Below are 16556 nucleotides of genomic sequence, written 5' to 3'. Positions count from 1 at the left end.
CCCCAGCTCACCTCACTCCCCCATAACAGCACCAATCATCCCCCAGCTCACCTCACTCCCCCATAACAGCACCAATCATCCCCCAGCTCACCTCTCTCCCCCATACCAGCACCAATCATCCCCCAGCTCACCTCACTCCCCTACAACAGCAGCACCAGGCGTCCCTCCTCACGCTGAACACCAAGAGAGTGTTTACTTCCAATTCCTCCCGCTGTTTACCTTACTTTACGACAAGCAAAACAAACTATAAGTGTTACCTTGTTTATATTAGTGTTGAAACACAAATACACTAGACACACGCTGCTGCCACCACAGGAGCACATCAGTAATAAGACCATAGGAGCCAACATCACTAGTTACCAACCACAACCCTGGCTCTAGGCCTATATTTGCCTCCAGCTCGTGATTAAAGCTGCTCAAATTTGTTTAGGACGCCATCGTCAAAATATACTTGAGTGAACAACTCATTTATTGTGTAGAAGTTTGTTGTCAGTGACCTACAGTAGAGCACAGGAGGATGGCCAGATTCTGTGCTGATTGTGATATTACACGACTCATTATTTAATATGACTACAGTACTTGCAAAACGTATCACATTAATTATTCAGAATTATAGATTATTTTATTAGATTGTTGTGTTTTAGCTCCTGGGACATGTTCTTGGGTTTGCGTTGTGAAGCTTCTGCTCCTGGGTCTCCTCCACACACTACAGTCTGGTAAGCGTGGTGGTGATAGGTGACCTCATGGGCCCAGGAGGATCTTAGGGAACACTGAGACACGACACTTAGAGACACGACACTTAGAGACACGACACTTAGAGACACGACACTTAGAGACACTAGACTTAGAGGAAATGTGAGTATGTGAGTGAAAGTTTTGCCAGTGCAAACTGTGGTGTTTTGTGGCTCACAATGTTGGCCAGTACACAGCACACCTGGTAAAGTATCCATCACGGCGAGAGGATGAGAGGCTACACCCGGGAGTCAAGACTGGCCAATATAGAGCTGAAGCTTGACCTCAGGACCCGTAGGGAGATAACAGGATAAACATCCTCTGGATGAGCCTTGGAGCTGAAGCACGACCATGACACACAGACCTCTGATATACGAAGCAGATGCTGGATAGATTTAGTTATCAATGTGGATGTTGCAAAGCAAGCACACAGTGTTTCTAGCAATGCTGCTACCGTGGCTGCAACACTTCACAAAGAGTTTTGCTTCAGCTCGAGTGAGAACAAATGCCCCTGAGCATAACACTTTACTAACAGTCTGATGAAACATTCAGTATTTGCGTCCCCCCTGTAGGCAGGTGGACCTCGTCCCGATCCATCGGGACACCTGTACCACGACATGTCTTCTTCCTCTCCTGGGAGTATCTCCTCTCATTATCCTCTACATCTCTTATTACTCCTTCTCCTCCTCCTTCTCTTCTTCTAGCTCTTCCACCTCCTCCTCCTCCTCCTCGTGGTGTTAACTTACAATTATGGTGCTCTCAAGCTCGTGGGTGCCATCGTAAGGTCGGTTGTAATCTTAACTACGTAAGTCGTGATGGGATTCAACTGTTGTCACATACTTAATGTAACAAATTTAAATAAGGAAGAAATATAGAGAATAAGGTAACAAAGTTTTAGAACGTTCAGATTCCTTTTAAAGAGTTGTGATGCTCTCATGAGCATCAAGGTCATGTGAGAGTGGGACTAAGTGACAGCTGTGAGTGCTTGAAATGTATACATAACTCACAGGCTGAGAAATATGTAATACCAACACAACACACATGTTGCCAGCCAAGTTGTAACTGGATCCTATCCTCTCTCCACTTAAACAACTGCCCCTGGCCTCCAGCACTCTTCAACACCCGCCACCACCACCACCACCACCACACACCGTCTCCAGCACTCTTCAACACCCACCACCACCATCACCACCACCACCACCACACCGTCTCCAGCACTCTTCAACACCCGCCTCCACCATCACCACCACCACCACACCGTCTCCAGCACTCTTCAACACCCGCCTCCACCACCACCACCTCCACCACCACACCGTCTACAGCACTCTTCAACACCTGCCTCCACCACACACAGTCTCCAGCACTGTTCAACACCTGCCTCCACCACACACAGTCTCCAGCACTCTTCAACACCTGCCTCCACCACACACACAGTCTCCAGCACTGTTCAACACCTGCCTCCACCACACACAGTCTCCAGCACTGTTCAACACCTGCCTCCACCACACACAGTCTCCAGCACTGTTCAACACCTGCCTCCACCACACACACAGTCTCCAGCACTGTTCAACACCTGCCTCCACCACACACACAGTCTCCAGCACTGTTCAACACCTGCCTCCACCACACACACAGTCTCCAGCACTGTTCAACACCTGCCTCCACCACACACACAGTCTCCAGCACTGTTCAACACCTGCCTCCACCACACACACAGTCTCCAGCACTGTTCAACACCTGCCTCCACCACACACACAGTCTCCAGCACTGTTCAACACCTGCCTCCACCACACACACAGTCTCCAGCACTGTTCAACACCTGCCTCCACCACACACACAGTCTCCAGCACTGTTCAACACCCGCCTCCACCACACACACAGTCTCCAGCACTGTTCAACACCCGCCTCCACCACACACACAGTCTCCAGCACTGTTCAACACCCGCCTCCACCACACACAGTCTCCAGCACTCTTCAACACCCGCCTCCACCACACACACAGTCTCCAGCACTGTTCAACACCCGCCTCCACCACCACACACCGTCTCCAGCACTGTTCAACACCCGCCTCCACCACACACACAGTCTCCAGCACTCTTCAACACCCGCCTCCACCACCACACACCGTCTCCAGCACTCTTCAACACCCGCCTCCACCACACACACAGTCTCCAGCACTCTTCAACACCCGCCTCCACCACCATACACCGTCTCCTGCCCTGAACACCATTATGGGACACTGGACTGTAGCATTAGACATTCGTTACAAACAAGTAAGCCTGTAAGATGAAGACAGTTACCTGTAGGACTATAAAACGAAGCCCCTTCATCCGTGGGGGGGGGGGGGGGGTGTTTGGGTCGTCGTTGGTATAAGAGAATGGAACAGCGGAGTGTCGTTCCTCTGAGAGCTTAAACGGTCAAACCAAGTGTCTCCCTGACTGGCTTTTTTAGGCGTTACTTAATCCACCTCATCTCCCTCTCCCCCCTCAAGCCTCCCCCTCTCCCTCATATCACCTCTGCTTCCCCAATCATCTCACCCTCTCTCTCTCAATTCATCTCCCCTACCTTTCACCTCTACCCATCCGCTCATGGCAACATTAAGCACCAGCGCCACCACAGCAAGCTTGGCGGGGAAGGGGGGGGAGAGAGAGGGGATTGCCGTGGGGGTTGTTATGGTGAGGGGGGGGGGGTTCGTTTGTGTTAGTGGGAAGAATGTAATTGGCTGAAGTGGTTGTGCTTTTTACTGCCTGTTCTCCCGTCAAGGCTGTGTATGGTGTGTTCATTGTATACGCGGGAAGTGGCAGCCCGTGTGTGCTTCTCTTCTCGGTAGGATGTCTTTCTACTGTGTGACTGGTAGATGGACATCCTCTCTCACAGATATACTACAACGGGTATAACAGGCGGTCCCCGGGTCTCTTCTTCCTCGTCCTCTGCTCCTCACTCTCCTGTCTACTCTTCCCTCATTGTCCTCTCCTCCTTTTTCCTCTTCCGTCACTCTCTCCACTCTAAACAAAATTCCTTATTACGAAGCACTGTAACTGCTGAACATCATAATGGGAGACACAACAAATATTTTAGACGTCATGAAAATCTTAGGGAAGGTCTCTATAGCTGCCGAGACTTCTTAATGTTTTCACTTGAGTCGATACTGATTGGCCAATGTCACTCCCCATGACCAAAGTTACTCGTCTTGGACACATGGGTGAGGCTGCCACACGCGTCTGGCCTCCAACAGATATACTATTTTACAGATATAGATATGTTCTCCTTTTGTCAGTCCGAGGGTGGAAGCCAGATGCTTGCAATTAGACACATGCAAATGTCATGGTAATTTGCGATTATATGAAGAGTGTCATAAAGGGTCGGGTCGAGCCCCATGCTCCTAAAAAAAAAAAAAAAAAAAAAAAAAGTTCAGTCCTCTTTAAATATTTAAGCAAGATTGGCTCCTATTGCAACAGTCAACAACTTGTATCAATTATGAAATGGTGGTTAATTTTTCAAGTTTTCTGAAATGATTTTTCAGGTGTTAAGGGCACAGTGTGCCTTGGTTACCTTACCTTGCGTCAGTTACAATACCAGGAGCTCAAACAGCAGCACCTTACCTTACAGTTACCGGCACTTGATTCCGGTGGGTCAAGGACCCCGCGGCTCGGTCTCTGACCAGGCCTCCTCGTTGCTGGACTGGTCAACCAGGCTGTTGGGCGCGGCTGCTCGCAGCCTGACGTTTGAGTCATAGCCTGGTTGATCAGGTATCCTTTGGAATTGCTTATCCATTTCTCTCTTGAACACTGTGAGGGGACGGCCAATTATGCCCCTTATGTGTAGTGGAAGCGTGTTGAACAGTCTCGGGCCTCTGATGTTGATAGTTCTCTCTTGAACACTGTGAGAGGTCGGCCAGTTATGCCCCTTATGTGTAGTGGAAGCGTGTTGAACAGTCTCGGGCCTCTGATGTTGATAGTTCTCTCTTGAACACTGTGAGGGGTCGGCCAGTTATGCCCCTTATGTGTAGTGGAAGCGTGTTGAACAGTCTCGGGCCTCTGATGTTGATAGTTCTCTCTTGAACACTGTGAGGGGTCGGCCAGTTATGCCCCTTATGTGTAGTGGAAGCGTGTTGAACAGTCTCGGGCCTCTGATGTTGATAGTTCTCTCTTGAACACTGTGAGGGGTCGGCCAGTTATGCCCCTTATGTGTAGTGGAAGCGTGTTGAACAGTCTCGGGCCTCTGATGTTGATAGAGTTTTCTCTCAGAGTACCTGTTGCACCTCTGCTCTTCAACGGGGGTATTCTGCACATCCTGCCATGTCTTCTGGTCTCATGTGATGTTATTTCCGTGTGCAGGTTTGGGACCAGCCCCTCTAATATTTTCCATGTGTAAATTATTATGTATCTCTCCCGCCTGCGCTCAAGAGAATACAGATTTAGGCTCTTTAGTCGGTCCCAATAGTTTAGGTGTTTTACTGAGTGGATTCTAGCAGTAAAGGATCTCTGCACGCTCTCCAGGTCAGCAATTTCTCCAGCTTTGAATGGGGCTGTCATTGTGCAGCAGTACTCCACTCTAGATAGCACAAGCGTTTTGAAAAGTATCATCATCGGTATAGCATCTCTAGTGTGAAAAGTTCTTGTTATCCAACCTGTCCTTTTTCTTGCAGTTGTGACGGCTACTTTATTGTGTTCTTTAAAGGTAAGGTCTTCCGACATGAGTACACCCAGATCCTTTACATTGCCTTTTCGTTCTGTGTTATGATTTGACTGCATTTTGTACGTGGTTTCTGTTTTATATTTTATTTTTTCCGTAGCGGAATAACTGGAACTTATCTTCATTAAATATCATATTATTTTCTGTAGCCCATTGAAAGACCTGATTTACATCTGATTGGGAGTTTGCTGTGTTCTCTATACCTGGTTGATACCTGGTTGATACCTGGTTGATGGCGTTCTGGGAGTTCTTCTACTCCCCAGGCCCGGCCCGAGGCCAGGCTCGACTTGTGAGAGTTTGGTCCACCAGGCTGTTGCTTGGAGCGGCCCGCAGGCCCACATACCCACCACAGCCCGGTTGGTCCGGCACTCCTTGGAGGAATATATCTAGTTTCCTCTTGAAAATGTCCACGGTTGTTCCGGCAATATTTCTTATGCTTGCTGGGAGGACGTTGAACAACCGCGGACCTCTGATGTTTATACAGTGTTCTCTGATTGTGCCTATGGCACCTCTGCTCTTCATTGGTTCTATTCTATGCTGCTATGTTGCAGCACCCGTGCTAAAGAGTCTGTCTTCGTCCACCCTGCCAATTCCCTTGGAATTTTGTAGGTTTCCTCGCGATCTCCCTCACCTTGCATGGTATACAAGTTAGGAAAACTGGCCTGTAGTTCAGTGCCTCTTGCCTGTCACCCTTTTTTGTATATTGGGACTACATTAGCTGTCTTCCAGCTTTCCAGTAGGTCTCCTGTTTCCAGTGACCTTTTATACACCATAGAGAGTGCCACACTTAGTGCTTCTGCACCTTCTTTTAATATCCACGGTAAGATTCTGTCAGAGATTCTAAGTATCTGTTAGAGACTCACCAAGTATCTGTTAGAGACTCACAAAGTATCTTTTATAGACCCACCAAGAATCTGTTAGAGACCCACCAAGTATCTGTTAGAGACCCACTAAGTTTCTGTTAGAGACCCACCAAGTATCTGTCAGAGACCCACCAAGTATCTGTTAGAGACCCACCAAGTATCTGTCAGAGACCCACCAAGTATCTGTTAGAGACCCACCAAGTATCTGTTAAAGACCCACCAAGTATCTGTTAGAGACCCACCAAGTATCTGTTAGAGACCCACCAAGTATCTGTTAGAGACCCACCAAGTATCTGTTAAAGACCCACCAAGTATCTGTTAAAGACCCACCAAGTATCTGTTAGAGACCCACCAAGTATCTGTTAAAGACCCACCAAGTATCTGTTAGAGACCCACCAAGTATCTGTTAAAGACCCACCAAGTATCTGTTAGAGACCCACCAAGTATCTGTTAAAGACCCACCAAGTATCTGTTAGAGACCCACCAAGTATCTGTTAAAGACCCACCAAGTATCTGTTAGAGACCCACCAAGTATCTGTTAAAGACCCACCAAGTATCTGTTAGAGACCAACTAGGTCTCTGTTATTATGGAGTTGAGAACAGGTCAGGTATAATGATGACAAACATTTGTTTGTTTTCTATATATATTTATATACAGTGTTACTGGGTAAGCTGTAGAGGAATGTATTTAGTTGTATGGACAATACAGTAGCAGTGGGTACGATGTATTTGTTGTATGTACAGTGCAAAACAGTTATAATAGAAGGCAATTATGTACATGCATTGGTCGGGAGGTCATCACACACTCACTCATCTATCTACATACATATTGTAAATATGTACCGAATCCCAGTTCAATAATCATACACTTCAGTAAGTTTATATACACATAAGGAGACAATAACACTACACGGGTGTGTGTACACAGAGAGGTGTACCCCACTCGTCTGTATATACACACTCAAGAGTTTACTTAAGTCCTATACAATGTTCAGGACTGAAGTATACTCGCTGGTTGGTCAGTAAGGTGTTGAGGTGGCTTTAATAAGCCTCCAGAGGGTAATAGGCTTTAAGCCCAATACAAAACTAATTAACATTTCAGCTTAATAAATACCATTAACACACTTTAATTGCTATTTATTAAATCAATTTCTTTCAACTAAAACTTGTGCAATTATCTGTGATTTTATTTTGTAGATTGTTTAAACTGTGTTACCGTGTTTAAAACATGTATTTTTGTAATGTTTCGTTATCTTATGAGTTAATGGTCACCGTGTTATTTACGAGTGGTGATTGGCTCATTGGTGCTCTCTCTCTCTCTCTTTAGTGTGCATATGCTGCAAGGTTGCTCTAGTGTGTATATATGCTGCAACGTTGATCTTGTGTGTGTGTATTGCAAAGTTGCTCTTGTATATGTATGTTGCAAGGTTGTTCTCGTGTGTATACCAAGGTCAGGCTGGGTACTAGAGCCGCTTGGGAAGATACACTAGAGGGAGCACCAGTGGACCGTGAACCTCCAGGTGAGAACCACTGTTGAAGCAACAGTGAGCACCTTTGTTGAGGAAAAAAATATTTACATTAATTAAAGTCAAGAATAGCTCATTCACTCATCGATCTGTGGATTGGAGTTTTCCCTCTTTTTCTGACTCAGTTAACGAGTCAAAGTTGGATGAGTGCAGGATGACTGGGAGTGAGGTGCGGCATACTCCTTCAGGACTATAGTATATTCTTTAAGGCACCGGTTCTCTCCTTGATGGACTGGGTATATTCTTGAGTCACAGAATTTCCCGGAGGGTCAGGGTATATCTTTGAGTGTTAGTAAATATTCTTGAGAGTAAGGGAAGATCCTTCTGCGTCATTGGTTTATCCCTGAGAGTTAGGGTATATATATATATATATATATATATATATATATATATATATATATATATATATATATATATATATATATATATATATATATATATATATATATATATATATATATATATATATATATATATATATATATATATAATGCAAGGATGCTACCCTGAGAACAAGGCTATATCGTCCTGGACAAGAATGTGAAGGGTTTCTTAAATATTCAGGGTTTTCCTTTTATGGTCATGAGTCTAAGTTTTAGAGTTGGAACTTCTTCTTTAGGGGTCGGACCCCTTACACCTAGGGGTCGGACACCTTACACCTAGGGGTCGAGGTGTGGATATTCTATCAAGAATCACGGTCCTTCCTTCCGAACTAAGGTCTCGCCTCTAGGATCAAGGCCAGTACCCAAAGGCCTTCTTGGACAACAGTCTGCACTCAAGGGTCATTGCCTGCACTCTAGGGTCATTGCCTGCACTCTAGGAGTCATTGCATACCCTCTGGGGCATGCGCCGCTACTGGAACCTGTCGTAATCCTCCTGATCATCGTTCGTGGTGGAAGACTTGACGCAGAACTGAGGGCGTCTGGCCTGAATAGTGAGGACCTTGTGCTTCACCAGAATGGCCCCCACCAACGACAGCACCACCAGCATCACCACCAACGTTAGCACCACCGCAGACCCTGACGATCCCCCAACCTGTAGGCAAGACATTCTATAACTCACTAGAAATATAATTAGAGAGTAAAAGTAACACATTTTCACAAATTGCTAAATAATTCTGGAAGACAAGATAATGCGCATGCGCAAACCGATATCGGATGTAACTTCTTACAAGAGTTCTTACATTCTTGTACAGCAACTAGCACCCATACCATTTCGGGCAGGTCCTTATCCTAATTTTTCCCCGGAATACGACCAGCCAAATCGTTTCAACAACCAGGTACCCATTCACTGCTGGGCGAACAGAGGCTACAGTTATGGATTGGCGCCTAGTCAATCCTCCCCGACCAGGATACAAACCCAGGCCAAAGTAGTCGCGAAGCGCCGGGCGAGTGCTTTACCACTACGCCACAGAGACGGTAAAGTTGGGTCCCTCACCAGCAGGGGTCGTGAGAGCGGCCTCACCTGCACAGTGTGTGCCGAGGCCCTGGAGCAGGAGGTGTCCTCGCCGCAAGAGGTGTGGGCGAAGAAGACTGCGAGCGCCCGCTGCACCGCCTCCGCCTTGCCCCGACACTTCCAGTGGTTCTTCTCCGAGTCAGCGTTGCACATCCCCACTGAGAGCTGCAACAGGCTGTAGGAGGGAGGAGAGCTACTGATTATTACTAATACTTATTGGTCGTCTAGTATGGTGCGCAACACGTTACTGCTGCTGGGCTGAAGGCTGTAATATATATATATACATACAGACGCCCAACACACACATCTGATAATGAAGATTGTACGATGTTGTGATTGGTGTTGGGCCATTATCAAGGCGTGTAATGGAAGAGTGGCGGAGACAGTTGAAGGTAAACGAGTGAGATGAAGGTAAGAATAAGAGACAAAGCTTAGAATTAAGAGAATTAGTTAAAGTATAGAAAAAGTTAGAAGGGAAAGGAAACGAAGAATAGGAATGAGGTTCAAATATGAAAAAGTGAAAAAATAGGGACGTAAAAATGTAATAACTAAAAGTGCAGTATATGTCAAGATGTGACGCTCTATTAGGAGGACGAGCTTCGTGGCCTGACACTTGTGTACTACAGTCTCCGGCCATTGGCTGGTCTGATCTATGGTTCTTATCTTTCCCATGTGAACTATGGGAATGTACAGTTTAAAATTTGTATTTTATAGTACTTTTCTATAAGTTAGACAATTTGTAAACAAAATCAACTATTCTAGAAGGAGCCACAATTGTTCTCCTGGGTCGGGAGGAAGGAGGGGAAAGAATAGTGCCCAACCACTTGGACGGTCGGGGATTGAACGCCGACCTGCATGAAGCGCGACCGTCGCTCTACCGTCCAGTCCAAGTGGTTGGGTAATTAATTAGCAGGCGAGTTTGAGAGAAACAAAACACACGCTGTGTTTAATTGAAAATACGTATGCTTAATTTAACATAATTATAAGATAAATAATTATTTGTCAGTAATAAATATATATGTATAGAGAGTGTGTGTTTAGGTAGGTATCTCTTAAATAAGAGTGAAGCTGTCACTTTATACAGTCAGGTACAGCTGTGAATCTTGGGCCCGGGTCTTAACACTACTGGAGGACAAACTACGAGATAAACTAAGATCAATACTGCCGAAACATCTACCACCAAAAAAAGTACGATTCCTCCAAGAGTTTACAGCTACTGGGTAGACTCATCATACAGGTAAGACAGCAGAGAGTATACAGTGGGTATACCCACTTGTATACAATGGGTATACAAGCAGACGTGGGGCATGAAGCTGTGACGGCCGGGCTCTCAAACCGGGGTACTGTACCCTTAGTGTGTGTATGTTCCAAGGCTGCCGTAGTGAGTATAATACACATGTCCGAAGCTTCCTGTAATGTGTATATGTCCTATGTCCGCTTCAGTGGACATGGCAATACTGGACCATACACATACACTAGACCAACCCTGGGACATATACACATGTGGGGGCCTCGCGGCTGAGTGGACAGCGCTCTGGGATTGAAGCCCTAAGGTCCCTGGCGGAGGCAGAAACAAATGAGCTGAGTTTCTTTCACACTGATGCCCCTGCTCACCTAGCAGTAACTAAGTATCTGGGAGTTAGACAGCTGCTACTTGCTGCTTTCTGAGTGTGTGTGTGTGAGTTAGAGAGAATAATCTGTAGTAGATATAATAGAGGAAAAATAAATTGGTTAGAAAGGCGGGGTCCAAGAGCTAATAGCTCGATTCTGCAGATACAAATAGTAAATGTACTAGAGTTGTAGCAGAACCATGCGGGCACACTATTCAATATATCATTAGCGTATTGTGAGACACCCCCCCCCCCCACACACACACACACCAGTGAAGGGAAGGGAACTATCAGGGGGAAAGGGCCAAGCTATTACGACTATATAGCACTTGGAGGGGTCAGGATAAGGATTAGGGATGGGACTGGGGAAAGGAATGGTGTCCAACCACTTGGACGGTCGGGGATTGAACGCCGACCTGCATGAAGTGAGACCGTACTTACTTGCACTCATATCTATCGAGCTTGGTAGTGAGGAGGTCACTGACGTGGGTTATGTTAGCTGTTTCCTCCGCACACTTGACGAACTTCTTGAACTTCCAGCAGTTGGAGCTCTTCAGGATGTCTACAAGGGAGAGAAGAGATGTTACACGTCTTCTGTTCACTCAGTAATATTGACTTTTAGTATATGACGCTTTCTTCATATATGTATATGACGCTATCTTCATATATGTATATATATGTGTGTGTGTGGTTAAGGGTTAAGATTATCTCGTCCACACAAGTTGCTGCCCGGCACCACAAGCCTGAAAAACACTACTTGTATACTAGTACCATCACCACAACCACCACACCCACTACCACCATACCCACTACCACCACACCCACTACCATTACCATTAACACCCCCCACCCCCACCCCACCATCACAAACAACTCCACTACAGCTAACAACAGCACCATTTACCACCATTATTCCAAGAGCAAATAGCAACATATATCATTCACCAGCAAATCACACCCTCCCTCTTCCACCACCACAACACCCTCCCCACACACCTGTATCCACCCCCACCTCACCACCTCCCCACACACACACACACCTGTATCCTCCCCACACCTGCACCCCACCCCACCCCTACAACAAGCACCGGACGCACTATCAATGAGAGAGAGGTCGCGACCGAGGCAGAGGGCGCGGTGGACCGCTCTCATCCCTCGTAGCCAGACATCGAAGGTGTCGCGGCCCTGCTCCGCGCTGCACCCGTTGTCCACGATGTCTGACGTGCAGTTTAGGGCGTCGTCCAGACCCCTGGGGGGGGGGAGGGGACACGATAACATAAGAGATAACATAGGACCTGTTATCTTCACATATTATTATTATTATTATTATTATTATTATTATTATTATTATTATTATTATTATTATTATTATTATTATTATATTAGAATATTCAATTGAAATTATTTTCCTAATTCTTAGAATTATCATTAATTTTCATTTAATAGAGTAATGAAAGGAGAGTTAGTTAAAGATACTCAAAAAAGATACTACATAAGATACTGAAAAAATACTGTACTTAATGATACTCAAAAAGATACTATACTGAAAGATACTCAAAAAGATACTTCATTCAAAATAATAGTATGCTAAAAAAAGATACTCGTCCATTCTGAATGTATTGTATATTTTTTCAATGTACTCGCCCATTAGCATTTACAATATACTAAAAGAGATACTTAATTCAGCACGAATAATACACCAAATGATACTATTTATTCAGCAAATACACTACAGTATATTAAAAGATATACTCATCCATTCAGCATGTAACACACAGTACCCAGCGTGACACAGGCGCCTCACAAGCCAGCGTGACACAGGCGCCTCACAAGCCAGCGTGACACAGACGCCTCACAAGCCAGCGTGACACAGGCGCCTCACAAGCCAGCGTGACACAGGCGCCTCACAAGCCAGCGTGACACAGGCGCCTCACAAGCCAGCGTGACACAGGCGCCTCACAAGCCAGCGTGACACAGGCGCCTCACAAGCCAGCGTGACACAGACGCCTCACAAGCCAGCGTGACACAGGCGCCTCACAAGCCAGCGTGACACAGGCGCCTCACAAGCCAGCGTGACACAGGTGCCTCACAAGCCAGCGTGACACAGGCGCCTCACAAGCCAGCGTGACACAGGCGCCTCACAAGCCAGCGTGACACAGGCGCCTCACAAGCCAGCGTGACACAGGCGCCTCACAAGCCAGCGTGACACAGGCGCCTCACAAGCCAGCGTGACACAGGCGCCTCACAAGCCAGGGTGACACACTCACACACAAAAGTCTCTGGAGTTCCTAAAGGTGCAGTTGCGGTCGACCGGAGTGTCGACGTGACACAGGATGTTCTCCGACAGGTCGTTGAAACAGGTGTCGGCTATGGAGGGCTGACAGTCCTCGCCAGGGGCATCCTGCTCGTCGTCGTCGCCGCCGTCGTCTGCGTCTACCTGGCCGCCGTCGTCGCCATCACTGGCGGGGTTGTCACTCTGGCAGCGTATGTCACCTGAGGAGATAGAGTACATTTGACATAAAGGACTCAGCAGGTTGGGAGTTGTCACCTGGCTTAGTGCTCAGCGCTCTACTGTGGCGTGTTGCTTTCCATTCCTGGGCCCGCCTGACCTTCCACTTCATGCTAACTAGTTTTGATGTCTCAGTTTGATTTGCAGTTGTTTCCACTAGTGGCGGCTCACTAGTGCGGCTCACTAGTGGGGGGCTCACTAGTGGCGACTCTCTAGTGGGGGCTCACTAGTGGCGGCTCTCTAGTGGGGGCTCACTAGTGGCGGTTCGCCAGTGGGGGGCTCACTAGTGGCGGTTGTTACGTAAAGGGAGTGAGAAAAGTGTTAATTCGTCTCACTTAGGAAGAATTTAAATTCCTCTGGCGTTAGGAGGTACAAAATAAATTATAACTGGTTCATGTATATATTGTTATTACAGGATGAACGAGATCAACGCCCATGAGGGTTGTTTAACAAGCGCGGCACGGCTCGTCAGGTGGCGGGAATCCTGATGGCCAATCAGGGTCGCCGGACAAGGTAATGAGCGCCGGCAGAAACTGGAGCAGAGAGTACTCTACTCACTCTCACCCCGGTGACATGACGTCCTAAATACTGGTTGACGTCGACAGATGTGATTCCCGCCTCGCCCCTACTGTGACGGTGTATTATATCGTCGTGTTACGTGTCTCCGGAGGATACCACACAGTACTGACATGGAATTAAGGAAGACGAAATAGTCTGATGAACTGTTGGTGTCGTGTGAAACATTGTGACTGCCTGAGGAAAAATATTGTATTTGTATTTCATGATGCAACCTATATATCTATACATATTGTCCATTGGTGATTAATATAGATAATTTAAAGTCGCTGGTGATCCATTCATATCCAAGTGTTTTAATTCGTGGACATAATGAGTGAGGACTGAGTCGGGGAAGTGTGTGGCAGCTGAGGCCAGGCTGGGAGCACACACCACCATGACTTACTAAATGGTTAAACCTCATGACGAAAACTTGACGTAAATATCATATCGTGCTTGATGGTAAATGTGTTGGGTCAACTCCTGACCCGCTGGTTCGATCCCCACAAGGCCCACTAGTGGAGGGGGGCTCAGTAGTGGGGGGCTCAATAATGGGGGGCTCACTATTGGCAGGTTCACTAGTGGCGGTTCAGTAGAGCCGGCTTACTAGTGGGGGCTCAATAGTTGGGGCTCACTAGTGGGGGCTCACTGGTGGGTGCTCACTTGATTTTGTAATTACACAGTTGTTTAGCTGACATCTGGTGCCAGAATTCATCGTGCATTTCCGTACCTCTTGCGAAACATGTACATCTTATCTCATTCACGGCGGCTTTGTCTGTATAAACATTGAACAGACTACGAGCTTCTGAGCTATGGAAGTAAATGTTGTTCTTGGCATAGTCGCAGCGTCCCTATACTCTTAATCTGTTGAATAAATACTAAGCCACCATAATTGATGAGAGATGTACAGGTTTCGTAAAGTGGCCACTGTGTTGCATGAATAATGGTCATGACGCCTCTGTTACTTTCATCCGAGGCATAGAACCTTATAAGAGGTTGGGGAGCACAGAGCTCCGCCTGTCTCACCTCTGCTCGCTGGTTATATATGGGGGTCACAGCTCCTGGCACAGAAGCAGCCACTTGTTACAAAGAATAATCCGCTAGTAACACAGAAGAATTCACTTGTGACACAGAAATATCTACTTGTGACACTAACGCACCCACTTGTAACACGGAATCATCCGTTACTTACATAGTAACATCCACTTGTAACACAGGAGCATTCACTAGTGGCACAGAGGCATCCACTAGTGGCACAGAGGCATCCACTAGTGGCACAGGCATCCACTTGTGGCACAGAGGCATCCACTTGTGGCACAGAGGCATCCACTTGTGGCACAGAGGCATCCACTTGTGGCACAGAGGCATCCACTTGTGGCACAGAGGCATCCACTTGTGGCACAGAGGCATCCACTTGTGGCACAGAGGCATCCACTAGTGGCACAGAGGCATCCACTAGTGGCACAGAGGCATCCACTAGTGGCACAGAGGCATCCACTAGTGGCACAGAGGCATCCACTAGTGGCACAGAGGCATCCACTTGTGGCACAGAGGCATCCACTTGTGGCACAGAGGCATCCACTTGTGGCACAGAGGCATCCACTTGTGGCACAGAGGCATCCACTTGTGGCACAGAGGCATCCACTTGTGGCACAGAGGCATCCACTTGTGGCACAGAGGCATCCACTTGTGGCACAGAGGCATCCACTTGTGGCACAGGCATCCACTAGTGGCACAGAGGCATCCACTTGTGGCACAGAGGCATCCACTTGTGGCACAGTGGCATCCACTTGTGGCACAGAGGCATCCACTTGTGGCACAGGGGCATCCACTTGTGGCACAGAGGCATCCACTTGTGGCACTAGAGACGTCCACTTGTGATATAGCAAGGCGAGTAGCAGCTGCTGCAGCAGCAGCTGTAGCAGCAACAGTAGTAATAACAGCAGCAGCAACAGCAGCAGCAGCTGTAGCAACAGCAGCAGCAGCAGCTGTAGCAGCAGGTGTAGCAACAGCTGTAGCAACAGCAGCAGTAGCGGCAGCAGCAGCAGCAGCTGTAGCAACAGCAGCAGCAGCAGCAGCAGCGGCAACAGCAGCAGCAGTAGCAGCAATAACAGCAACAGCAGCAGTAGCAGCAGCTATACCTGCGACACAATAACACCTACCAGCAATACTACAGAGGAAGAGCAGCAGCATGACTCTAGCAGCAGTTGACATGATGAGTGAGTGACAAGGAGTGGACGAGTGCGTTTGTCAGAGTGCCAGACTGGACACACGCACTCACACGTGTCCTCCCTCCCACCCAGACGTGGCGGAGCCTGGAACTCGTGCACTCTGCAGGAAGTGTGATGCCTCCTCCCTCACGCTGGGGACACGTTACCCCGCTGCTCACCCACACAGCTGGGGCTGGTGTGGGTCGTGTGGGGCACAGCACGGCAGTCTTTATTGGGGTAGACTGTGGCGCTCCTGGTCTCTGTGGTCAAGGTATCTGAGGGGTTAATGTGTGTGGGTGACCTCGCGTTGGCAACGGGAAGTTTGACCTGATAGGAGAGTTGGCTGTCCTCCCTCCCTTCCTCCCTCCCTCCCGACCATTCTCTCATCTCTACAACACCCT

General features: G+C 47.5%; 1 protein-coding gene across 1 annotated transcript; it reads right to left on the bottom strand.

The window, feature by feature from the left end:
• Window positions 1–8308: 8308 nt before the first annotated feature.
• On the bottom strand, window positions 8309–16242 carry LOC123764013 (uncharacterized). The gene is made up of 6 exons (XM_045751462.2): window positions 16108–16242; window positions 13149–13374; window positions 11979–12130; window positions 11323–11443; window positions 9281–9446; window positions 8309–8851 (listed from the first exon to the last, which is right to left on the bottom strand). Exons 1-6 carry the CDS (start codon window positions 16157–16159, stop codon window positions 8669–8671), a joined length of 900 nt encoding a protein of 299 aa, XP_045607418.1. The 5' UTR covers window positions 16160–16242; the 3' UTR covers window positions 8309–8668.
• Between the last annotated feature and the right edge of the window lie 314 nt (window positions 16243–16556).

This window comes from Procambarus clarkii, chromosome 23, assembly GCF_040958095.1.
Source record: "Procambarus clarkii isolate CNS0578487 chromosome 23, FALCON_Pclarkii_2.0, whole genome shotgun sequence".
NCBI lineage: Eukaryota > Metazoa > Arthropoda > Malacostraca > Decapoda > Cambaridae > Procambarus > Procambarus clarkii.
This window is presented reverse-complemented; position numbering and strand designations above follow the sequence as displayed.

Excerpts from the sequence above, each read along its gene's own strand:
- LOC123764013 (XM_045751462.2), bottom strand. The coding sequence starts at position 16,159 with ATGTCAACTGCTGCTAGAGTCATGCTGCTGCTCTTCCTCTGTAGTATT. Across the intron at positions 12,131-13,148 it reads AACTCCAGAGACTTTTGTGT|GGGTCTGGACGACGCCCTAA; the intron begins GTGAGTGTGTCA and ends CCCCCCCCCCAG. Across the intron at positions 9,447-11,322 it reads CTCGATAGATATGAGTGCAA|CCTGTTGCAGCTCTCAGTGG; the intron begins GTAAGTACGGTC and ends TCCCTCCTACAG.